The sequence below is a fragment of the Oryzias melastigma genome, linkage group LG13, assembly GCF_002922805.2.
Source record: "Oryzias melastigma strain HK-1 linkage group LG13, ASM292280v2, whole genome shotgun sequence".
NCBI classification, from domain to species: domain Eukaryota; kingdom Metazoa; phylum Chordata; class Actinopteri; order Beloniformes; family Adrianichthyidae; genus Oryzias; species Oryzias melastigma.
The window spans coordinates 21,157,503-21,169,741 of NC_050524.1; the positions used below are offsets into that span (position 1 = coordinate 21,157,503).

Genomic DNA, 12,239 nt, shown 5'->3' on the forward strand with positions numbered 1-12,239 from the left:
GTAAGAACTGATGTTGGGAACTGTCTGAACATCATTTGAACAGTTCTTTGAGGAGTTCATGTATGAACACATGAAAGTTCAATCTACTGTGAGCTTCAGCTTTACAGTCGAATGCTGCAAAAAATACTAAAACCTAAAGGAACATTGATTGATTCCTAGTATGCGATGAAGTGGGGACCCCTCAAGGGTTAACCCACCTTCACAAAAACTGGGATAGGCTCCAGCAACTGCCTGAACCCAAACGGGGATACGTTTGGAAAACGGGTGGATTTTCTTCATGATTTGTTGATTAATTTCAGTATGACAATTAAAAATCAAGTAACTTGTGAGAAGTTCTGTTTGTAAAGTTGGTATATTTATTAATTTATTTATTTTTTATCCATAGAAAAACTAAAAGAATATTTAAGAATTAGAAAGCATCTTCTACAACTTGGTGCAAATCAACTTCTGAATGAATAATATTTCCTTTATCCAAACCACAAAAAGACAGAATGATTGAAGACTCCAGAGACATAAAACTCTTAGAAATCTTGCCTTCATGCTTGAGTTAGATTTAAAGTGGAATAAAAATCTGTGTTTTACAGCCTTTAATAAGCAGGTGGAGCTTTGAACAGGACTTTAACAGATAACCCTTAAAAGCTTTAATGCCATAGAGGTTTGATACAGATTGGTTCTTTTACCACATTTTTAAGGCAGATAGTTGATAGAAATGAACTCAGTGGCACTTCACCCAAATGTCCACACGAAGATTTCAGAATTGCACAGAAACAAACTGAATGGAGTCAAAAATGTTCCATCCTTCTGGTTAAATGTGGTTAATTTGGACTGCATGCAACTTTCCGAACTTCCTCAAAAACAGACGTCAAGCAGACGGATTTCAGAGAAAATGTGCAGAGAAGTGGTTTGCTGAGAAACGGGCGAGTCCACTGAGCAACAAGCTAGTCACCAACCTGTGACCTTTGCGGTTCTCAGGTGTAGAACTTCAGAACCTGGTTTAATTGCAGTGATATGCATCGAATAAACCAAATAGGTAGCCTTAGATGTGTCCATATTTAGGTATCAGGATTTGTTTTCTCTTAATACTCAAAGGACAAAAAGCAGAAAGGTTTCATGTTTATTTCATTACCTTTCTCTTCCATTTAAACTTGTGTGAAACTTTAACGACAGCCATGTAAATGAATGAGAATTCAGGATTTGGACAAATGTATTCACACAATATCATGAACGGATCTGAAGATGACTCCGTCTGAAGTTCATGACAAAACATTTTTGGATTTTACCTCCTTTATGACAGCAAAGACTCTGATTTTTAAAGAAGAGGTTTCTAAAAGTTGGTGCTTCTAGCAGGAAATCCATCTCAGAGTTTGAATGATATTAGAAACAAGGAAGTCATTAAATCACCTTTTTGACATATGTTGACTGGTTTTACAATTGGACGCAAATCACCTGAATTCTGGTGAAACCAGTAGTGTAAAATATTTGTTCTGGGAGCTTCACCACCCAGAAACACCAGCACCACCAATATCCAACCGAAACAGACTTACAGGCTGGATTTTTGCAGAGAGAAGAGATGTGGAATTATAGGATCAACCTGGAGACAAAACTCACTTCACAATTCTGATGGAATTCTCCAAAATCTATTTGAAATGCAGTTAGGAATCATCTACTAACGTGACGCAGCACGACACCGTGATATTTTTGTGAAAGGCAAACAGGAAGTGGACAGACTGCAGATCTGTAAACATGTGCTGTTTGCATCCTGTTGATGCCAAATGTGATATAACCAGAGTAAGAGGAAGTCACAGAAGGACCGCATAAGGTGACCAGCTTTAGGGTTCATCATCACTTAGTCCAAATATACAGAACTCAGGAGTGAGCAACTGCTTATTGATAAATATTTCTGATGGAAATTAAAATAAATACCAATAATCCCAATGAACCCAACAATTCTCATTGCTCCAGAAGTCCCGCAGTCTCACCTGTGGCCATGATGAGTCCCGGAGCAGAGTCCTTGGATAGGATGGGGATCCTCCTCAGCTGGATGTTGAACAGCTGACTCCAGCGCTGAGCCAGGTGGAGAGAACAGCCTTTACTGAGCTGAGGACGGAGAAGAAACAACTATTCAAATCATTGTAAAACAGAAGCTGATGCAGTTTGTGCACATTTGTGCAGTAGAAAATACCACGGCCAGGGCCACAGCTCCCTGCTCTCTACAACGGGGAGGGAAGGGGGGCAGGGCTGCTCTGCATCAACGGTCCAGCCATTGGGATGATGATGATGTCATGATGACGCACAGTTTTAAAAAACTCTTTCAGCTTTAACCATTTCATTTCCTAATTGCAATTCATGCCAAAGTCCCGCTGTAGTCCCAGAGGACGAAGCTGCCCTTAGGTCAACCAGGACAATCAAACTTTAATGATGTAAAAGAGTCTGTGCATTAAATCCAGGAGGGACCGTTACCTGGCAGTCTACGGTTCCTCCCAGGCTGTCAGCTGAAGGCGCCTGCAGCAGCTCCCACGTTCCTCCTTTGTCAAACGTGATCACAGAGCGCATGTTGTCCTCGCTGGCCGAGCCGTTCAGCAGTGTGGCGATGAAGACGCCTCGCAAACCCTCCACTCGATGCAGGTCTGCAAAGGGCTCACTGGCGAAGTACCTGGACCCCAGAGTAGATGTCAGCGCCATGAAACAACCACGGCGTTGGGCGTTAAGTTCAGTACCTGAAATTCTGCTTGTTTTTATTGGTTTAACTCCGAGTTCTGAATCTTAGCTGCCTAAATATATAGTATCTCACAAAAGTGAGTACACAAATTACAGTTCTGCAGATATTTATTTATATATTTTTAAATGTGACAGCACTGTGAAAATGAATTTTTGACACAATTAAAAGCAATTGGTGTCCGTCTTGTATAGCAGTGAAAAGTTATTTTTTTCTGCAAAATAAATCATAATAGAGGTCTATTCTACTCAATCAAAATGTTCAATCATGGGCAGGTGAAGTTACATTTTAGGCTTTTCAGTTTTTTATCCTTTAAAACAAAAATCCTTGATTCTGAAGCTTTAAATGCAATCATCTGCCATGTTGGTCAACCAAAGCACTTCTATTGGTGATTCCAACTCGATGGAATAGAACCTTTATCTCTCCATCGATGCTACAGTTTATTTGAATCTAGTAAACTAGTATTGTGGTGAAAAACGTTTTCATCTTCATTCAGTGTGTTATGATGGTTCTGCATGAATGTGGATATGATTCTTTTGTTAACGTTCTAACTGAGTATGACGCAATTTACAAATGTACATAAGAGACCATCAGTACCACAGGTGAATTTAGCATCAACTTACTTCATGGAGGCAGTTTTCAAGACTTCTAATATAAGATTATTAGTTTAGGTTATTTTCAAACTTGAAGGGATGTGAGCTGAGAGGTGAGGTGGGCTGACTGAACAGATTGTGTGTTTTTGAAGCTGATTTTAACAATTTTACTAAAAAAAAATGTCTCCAGCTTTAGCAACATGAGTCTTTAAAGACACACTCCAATGAAAATTGTGTTTTTTGTGTTTTTATCCTGTTCTTGTGATATTATAAAAAGAAAATTAAGATTAAAACTGCATTTCTAAGTATTTTTATTCAAATTGTTGTGAATCAGAAGCAGAGGAAAAATGCTGCTTGAAAAAGATCGTATTTGTGACGTAGAAAATATGCTGAGCGGGCTACAAGATTTTTGCTCCGCCTCATTCATATGCATCCACTTGTAGGCAACTAAATCCATTAACAATTTTTTTGTCTGAGATGGCATCTGACTCAAAGCTGTATGGCTGAATAGCGCCAATATTGCTCACCATTTTTGTTGCAACACTAATGTCAGGTTGGGGGTGAGAGGAGCTATAAGCTAACGAAAGACTGATGAGAAGTGGGGCGGGCTTACTCGACACCAACAGTCCTGCCCACAACTCAGAGGTGAATTTCTAATGAACTACTGCCACTCTGCAGTAACACTGTCCTAGAAAACGACACAATGTTTTATTTTGGCTAAAAACGGCATAATCAGAGATTATAATCTATAATTAGAGATCAGCATTGACTTCACAGCTGCTTGTTTGTCCAGTCAGTCAGAAGTTACAAGAGCAGATTGGAAAAGAAGCAGTGGACTGATACAGAAGAATCTAGGATCTGTTTTTTCCCAGATGAACCTTCTCTGTTTTGGGTCCACATGAGTCAATGGTTCTGTACCTGATTAGTGTGTTATTGCTGGAACCTTCAGGACTGTAGTACAGGACGTTCTCCAGAGACAGAGAGAAAGAAAGGCCTTCCGTATCCGATATGTAAAGGTGAGTGACGTTGTGTCTGTGGTTCACACACACAAACACTTGGTCCTCAGAGGCATCGGCGATGTAGAACTCCTGTTGGACAGAGAGAATGTACAAGACTTCGCTCAGGTCTAAGAACTAGGAATATAGAATTGATAAATATCACAAAACACAAAGTTTGGAAAAAACAGACTCGAAATGAAACTGAAAATAAAAAAAAAATATTAAATTTCCTTTAATTAACATTAATTTTAGAAGAATTTTTGGTCAAACAAATGTGATTATTTTCTTCTTGTATTAAAGTCTTGTTCACTTCAGAATAACATTTCTGAATACTTAAATAATTATGCTTTGAATTTGAATAGTGTCTTAGTTACAAATAGAAATACTGCAAAACACACAATAGTGTTAAGTAGTACACGAGGAAGCGCTCACTGTGATTGGATGTCGAGTCATAAACTGCGCTGCTTTCATCGGCTGGCGGTTGTAGGAGACCCAGAGCTGGACGGTGGAAGGTTCATGGCTGCCAAACAGCTTCTGCAGACATGAGCAGATCAGTCTTTTTACCGGCCTTTCATCAAAACATCAAAATCCATCCAACAACATCCCACAAAGCCAAAGTACAGCAGCACATAAATGTTCCTTTCAAAATGAATTATGATCAACCTCTTGCAATTATACATTTTTAAAAATGTTGCATCTGAACAGCAACTAGACCAGGGGTCTGCAAAATGTTGCTCTGTTTCCCAATTTATTGTGGCTCTTTAGCTTTAATAAAAAATGCTAATGATCGAATAAATAAAAGATTAGTTATTTAAGTTTTGTCCTTTCTGTTTAGATTACTTTAAACATGTCAAACTACTAACAAAAAAAGTTGAATTTACTGTCACACATTCTGTAGAAATGTTCTTTAAATTTGTGTTTTTAATTTATTGTTAGTAAAATAAAGTCTCTAAAAACTTGTTAGTTTGGTAAATTACACTAAAGTGGTCAAAGGTTTGAACAAATGCAGTTTAAAATTATTGAAAATGATTTAGAGTTGTGTGATTTGATAAATCAGTTTATTCTAAATGTTTAATTTTTTTTAAATAAATAGATTCCATTAAAATCATTTTTTAGAGTAAAAGAAAAAAAAGCATAACAAATCCTAATACTAAAAAAAACATGATGTTTGACTGTCTTGCATTTTTTAATCCAAGTAAAGCTGCTGCAGCAGGAGGACCTTTATTGACACAGGGTGAGTTTTATTTTGAAAGGAACTAGTGTGTGCTGCAGTCACAAGTAAAAGAAGTTAAAACTGTTATACATCTATAAACATATATACACTGTTGTAATTCAATTATTGTACTATTTAAAAGCTACATTTATAAAAAAAAAATGTTTAACTGCCAAAAAACGCATAAATGTTGTGCATTTTTTAAATGATAAAGTGGGACTTTGTGGCTCTCATAGGTTCTGGTTGGTAAGAAACTAGACCAAATGGCTGTTTTAGTGTTAAAGGTTGCAGACCCCTGAACTAGACACTATCGTGCAGCTAAAGATAAGAAAACATGCTATAAACGTTTTTCTAACAGAGATCTGACAATAGATTTGGCCTTAAATCATCATTTTTCTTAGTTATCTGTCGTCTGCATCTTTAAGGGGGGGTAAGGCACACACGCCCTCTTCATTTAGTGTAATGTCAGCAGTAGTTTAAAACAAAACACGCTTTATTTTACTAATCTATCATCACCTCAGTTTACAAATCTAAACATAGATGAAGTTTTTTTAAGGCAAAGAGTCACAATAATGGAATAAAAGTGTATCTCTGGAGCCTCAGGTGGCAGATCGCTGCTCTAGAAGGTCAATGATGTGTGATATTGTCAAACAAGCAGTAGATAATTTGACAACCAAGATAAACTGTTGAGTTAAATATTTGTGAGAATATTTTTCCCTTCCGTACTCCTGTCAGCGGTGAGGGTTGTAAACACTTCTAGCTGTCATCCTAACAAGGTTCTTCATTTGTACAACATGGAGCAGCAGCTGAACTGGTTTTTCTGAATAATGCTTTCTGACACCTTCATTCTGTATTGACATAACTGACAAGCAGATGAGATTATGTGTTGGTTTACTGCTGTGCAGAGGAAAGGAAGTGGCACAGGAAGTCAGTCATTACAGCTGAGCTTCTGCAGAAACAACAGTCCCAGCAGAGCACAGCAAACAGCTCCAGAGTCCTGATTCCTCTGAACAGCTGAAATGTGATGCCAAGTTTGAAAGGAACACTTCGGAGCGGGTGACATTTTACGCTCCTGTTAATATTTAAACCTCACCGCAAACCAGCTTTGGGTTTTTTAACCCTTAATTACCGTCAACAAAAGAACCACACAGTTTGTCATAGAATGATCCAAGATGTTGGTGCAGATTTTAAACACTTCCATGCTTTAACATGCTTGCCAAATGTAATCTAATTTGACTGATAAAAAATATACTGCAACAGTGACTCCAAACCCCCCACTTGTTTTTATAGTTATACTGCTCTAAAACCACAATATTTCTACAGTTTAGTGACAAAATATTAGAGAAAAACTCTATTGATCGCATTTTGATTGAATCCATAGCTCAAATTTGTAAAAAAAAAAAATCCATGTTTTCTGGGTTTTTCCATGTATCAATAGATTTAAAACATAAAACACTAAATGGCCCCAACAGAACCAGTGATGCTTCACCAACAGATCTGACTTTGCATAAAGGCCCCCAAACACACCACTCTACCAACAAGAGCAAGGCAATACAGGATTTCCTCTTTAATTGTGATTATTATGTTCAAAAATTAACACGCAATGTTTTAGGGCAGTAAAACTCCTCTCTTACTGCCTTTACACTTATGCACTTTCCTCATAAAGACATGAACATTTTTAATCTTTTCTACATAGTTTAAACTCTCAAAGTTCAGAAAAATAAGTCCAGTTACAAAATAAAAACAAAGATCTGATTGCGATCAAAGATTTATGCAGATTTGTAGAACTAAACGCTTTCAAGACATCAGACACGGCACGGAGAAGATAAATTGATAAAGTCAACACCCATCGAGACGCAGAACACAATGCTCAGGTAAAAATAGTTTTTAACATAGCATGCAAAATTGCACTTAAAAAAATCTGCAATACAGTAAGAGAACAAAAGAGGAACTGAGTTAGAGTAAGAGAACACTGTACAGCAATTATTACAGAGAGCTGGAGTTAACCATTGCTGCTGAAAATGTCCTCACAGACTGCCGTCAAAAAAGCTTTGCTTAAAATGAAAATAAGCCAGGTCCAGTTTACAGATAAAATTAAAATGACCTGCAGTGTTAAGGTGAAAATAATTTTGTTTGAAATTTGAAATTCTTGGTGTAATTTTCCTTTTAGTAAAATAGTTTGTGAAACTTTCAAATTAACTGATTAGTGAAGGAAAACAAACGTAAACCCATGATTGACTGTATCTGAGAACTGGAGCGAGTGAGTATGACATCACCCATAGAAAAGGGTTTGCTTAGAGCTCCAACCACATGAAGTCAACTCAGTCGACATTTTTTTTTTTTTTAAATACAGACCGCCATGTTGGAGCCAGACGCCATCAGTAAGCAGTGATTGGTTGGAGTTGCTCCGAGTCAATGTTTCTATGGCAACCACTCTGGCCAATCAGGAATGAGCTTGTTGGAAGACCACACCCAACCACTTGAAAGCGGATTACACAAAATCTGTCAAATGTTTTGAACATTTCCAACATTGGACTTGAGGGCCAGCAGGCACCACATCTGGGACAATAAACCCGTCTTTTATTATGAAGTTAATTTTCTTGGAAGCTTTATTAAAGTATTTTTTGTGTATTGGTTACTAAAGGATTTAGGTTTGGACTTTTCATTCTCGTTTAATGTTAAAATGTTGCCCCCTAGACATGAGGAGCATAACCCTCACACTTGCCCAGCGTCCGCTCGTCTTACCCGTGTAGTCGTGGCGAACATGTACTTGTCTCGAAGCTGGAAGCTGTCCACCTGCTCCAGGATTACTCTGCGGTTCTGCTCACTCTGGAAAAAGTCAGTGCTGTTGAGAATGGTGGAGACACCCTGCGGCTCGTGTCTTTGGACCAGTACGGTGGTGGGGGGGTCGTAAGGCTCAATGCCCCTGTGATCATAAAGAAGAGAAGTTGGCAGGTTTGACTGACGGACAACAATGCTAAACTCCCATCAGCCACAGCTCCAGATCAACAGGTTAACTTGGAGACATGACATGGAGAATCAACAACCGTTTCATGTTTCAGCTTCTGAAAATAAACAAGAACATAAGAAATAAATATCACACTGAACTGAGGGTAGCACTAATTATGCCCACTTAGGCGAGGTTTCTTGATTATTTTATACAAACTTCCTAAAATTAACCATTTCTTTTAGAAAATGACATTCACACATATATTTCAGTCAAACTCAGAGAACTTTGTGGGCAAAATATTTTTAGCCACAAACAAATTAATGCTGAGGTCAGAGAGCGAGCTGGAATGGAAACAAGAGGTTTGCTGTGTCCCGTCGTCGACCTCAACACTGAACTCTCTTGGCCCTGAACTCAACAGAGGCTGCAGTGTCTTGGCCTGACTTGGCCTCTGTGCAAAGCTCTCTGTTCGACTGGCACTCACAGTCTGGACCGACTCTGGAGAGCACTTCAACTCTGCTGCCTCCTTTGAACGGATCTCCCTCACTGAGATTCCAACTCAAGTTCTACAAGGGAACTGAGGGAAAATGCTGCTTTTTAATAATTAAATCACCCAAATATTATTTAGTTGCCAATCTGCAAATACTTTTTAACAAATAAATGAAGCTAGTTTATTTTTAAAGTTGTCATTTTAGTGGTTTGCTCAGAGAATGAAAAAAAAACCTACTTAAAATGAGTTATTATCATTGTGTTAAACAACATAGATTTCAATGAGCCATTTTAGTCCAATGAGACCCAACTGTCATGGCTGTCAGGGTGTAACCTCAAACCGCAAACATGCATTTGACTAGCAGCAAAAACTTCCACTGACAATGAGAAACCTCCAACAGAGGTAAACCAAGTCTGTCAACAGCAAGCAAGATCCATAAATACTAGGGATGTAAAGGAGAACAGATACGTATCAAAAGTTGATCTTTTGATTGTTTATTTTAATGTTTTATGTAAAGCACTTTGAATTGTCTCTGTACATGAAATGTGCTATACAAATAAACTTGCCTTGCCTAGTACTGGGAGTAACAGGAGTATCAGTTGAAAACCACAGATACAAACATAGACTTTGTAATCACTGGACATAGCAAACCCTCCCCTCCTGTGTTAAAGTAGGAAGTACCCGCTGGTTGCAAGAAGGTCAAAGTCCCATAGACTTCCATTGAGAAACAGACAATTACTACTCAGAATTTTATTTTTCAGGATGACCATTGTAGCTCTGGTAGCTTCTTCTTAACCCTTGTGCTGTCTTGTGGGGTCCAGATAACCCCAGCCTTACACTGAAGTGTTGTCTGATTCATAACAAATGTGGACAAAGGTGGACAAGATTTAATCTCTGACATGGACACCAATGAAAATCAAAAATTATTGAAAAAAAAAGGTCAGCGTGCTGTCTTGTGGGATCCAGAAGACCCCACTCCCAACACCAACATACCTAAGATAGCACAAGCAATAACCTGTTCATTCTAACACTAATTTGTTTTAAAGAAATTATTTCTTTATCACCAGTTATTCAAGTTATAAACTGACCAATCAGATGCCTCAGCAAAAGCATCCGGTGTCCGCTGGCCCCACCTCAAACATTTGATTGACAGATTCTCCCAAACTGTTTTCAGTTGAAGGGGTGTGGAATTCAAACAAGCCTGAACAAGCTCACTCATTATTGGCAATAGAAGTTCCTCCAAAAACGGGACTCAGACCAACTCGAACTAATCGCTGTCAACAGGGTGGAATTGGTTCCAATATGGCGGTAGCCACATCAGGAAGTGATGGCAAAGGCTCTGCCCTGATTTTGGGAGAGCCAGAGGTAAGGCATTTCCTATGAGGGATGTCAACACTTATGTCCAGTTCATATAAACAGTCTATGGATACAAACAAGATTATGTTGGTAAAAAGTAAGGGTGTGTATCTTTCACATGATTCAATACGCATCTTGATACATGGTCCATGAATTGATACATAAAAGATTCTAACTCTAACTTTGTAGCCGTCCAATGCATTTAGGTATTCTTTTATATTCCAAAAAAAGTGGAGAATTCAAAATAAAGCACATGCACTGAACCTTTTTCTGCTTTGGGGTTTTTCTGTGACACAGGACGATCATTTTTTGACCAGCATGTTGACAGGAAGATGACAGGAAGTTCTCAACACTGCTCATTTCTGTTTGCAGATGGTGTGGGTTTCTTTTTTTTAGAGCCACAGCAGACTATTTGTCAAAAAAAATCAATGACACATCAGGTCTTTTTTCGAAGAAGGTTGGTGAAATGTTATCTTCTCAGAGAAGATGGTGGAAGTGATGAGGAAGACTGTCAAATGTAAACTTGTATCTGCTTCAGGACAGAGATGGCCTGTTCCATCAACTCCAACTACAAACAGAACGAAAGGAAGGAGAACATCCAGTTTGACAAAAAGCTGTTGTGTTGTTCATAGCTTTGGACGGCAAAAATGTCAACAACTGACGAGAGATCCAGACCGACCAAGAACAAGATTATTTTCACTTCATAACGGATACCACAATTCTTGATCCAATCTCGCCCTCAGCACTCCACTGGGGACCAACAGAACAGTTTAGATAAAGATCCGTTGTTGTTGTCTAAGTACAAAGCTCTTTTAGTCAACCAAAGAGTTCTTTAAACAGCCACAAGACCACAAAAACTTTAGATGTTTTTCTTGGTTTATGCCTTACTTATCAACATCTTCATTGCTGAATTCAACGGTTAGCAACTCAATGTTTCACTCAAACACAGCCAACACACCAGATATTTATTAAAACAAATTAACTCAAATTAACTGAAGTCTTAGTCCCAACTGTCCGTATGGGTTAATATGGGCTAACTATGATTGAAAAATGCTCAAACCTGTCTGGTGCATGCAGGTGGCCCACACAAAATATCAAGATCATAGACTGCTCTACGACAGAGTATTGGGGCCAGTTTTATAGTCGTATATTTATGAGTTTAAAAGTCACAGGCTAAATTTACAACTTATCTCGTAAATGTCTGACTATTAATCATGTAAATTTATTAGATTAAAACTCGTAAATTTAGGAGATTTAAAGTTGTAAATCTACTGGAAAAAAAACTTGTACATCAACAAGATTACTAGTCGTAAATTTATTAGATTAAAACTTTTAAAATTTAAAAGATTTAAAGCAATAAATTTACAAGATTTAAAGTAATACATTTACGAGATTTAGCATTGTAAATTTACAAGATTTACAGTCGTAAACAAGCAAGATTTAAAGTCGTAAATTTTTAAAATAAAAAACATACATTTATGAGGTTAAGAATCGTAGATTTTATGAGATTTAAAGTTGTAAATTTTACAAGATTTAAATTCGTAAATTTTACCAAATTTAAAGTCATAAATTTATGAGATTTAAAGTTGTAAATTTTACAAGATTTAAAGTCGTAAATTTTACCAAATTTAAAGTCATAAATTTATGAGATTTAAAGTTGTAAATTTACAAAATAAAAAAAACTAAATTTATGAGATTTAAAATACTAAATTTATGAGATTTAAAGTCGTAAGTTTACAAGATTAAAACATGTAAATTTACGAGATTTAAAGTCATAAATCTATTAGAAAAAAAATTAAATTTACAAGATTAAAATTAATCTTGTAAATTTACTAGGTTATAATTTATAAATTTAAGAGATTTAAAGTCGTAAATTTACAAGATTTAAAGTTGTAAATTTGAAAGGTTTAAAGTCGTAAATCAAAA

The 12,239-nt window shown here is 37.2% G+C and overlaps 1 protein-coding gene and 1 long non-coding RNA gene across 2 annotated transcripts in view; one reads left to right on the forward strand and one right to left on the reverse strand.

The window, feature by feature from the left end:
• sorl1 (sortilin-related receptor, L(DLR class) A repeats containing) overlaps nt 1-12,239 on the reverse strand; it is a 47,619-nt gene that overhangs the window by 25,785 nt on the left and 9,595 nt on the right. Inside the window, exons 6-10 of the mRNA XM_024276862.2 lie at nt 8,266-8,446; nt 4,740-4,841; nt 4,228-4,397; nt 2,461-2,653; nt 1,980-2,097 (exon numbers count right to left, since the gene is read on the reverse strand). Coding sequence (XP_024132630.1) covers nt 1,980-2,097; nt 2,461-2,653; nt 4,228-4,397; nt 4,740-4,841; nt 8,266-8,446 — 764 coding nt within the window. The remainder of the gene's footprint in view (nt 1-1,979; nt 2,098-2,460; nt 2,654-4,227; nt 4,398-4,739; nt 4,842-8,265; nt 8,447-12,239) is intronic.
• LOC112149258 lies at nt 10,148-11,481 on the forward strand. The gene is made up of 3 exons (XR_002919766.2): nt 10,148-10,322; nt 10,686-10,770; nt 10,852-11,481. It is a non-coding gene; the product is annotated as an uncharacterized LOC112149258 (long non-coding RNA).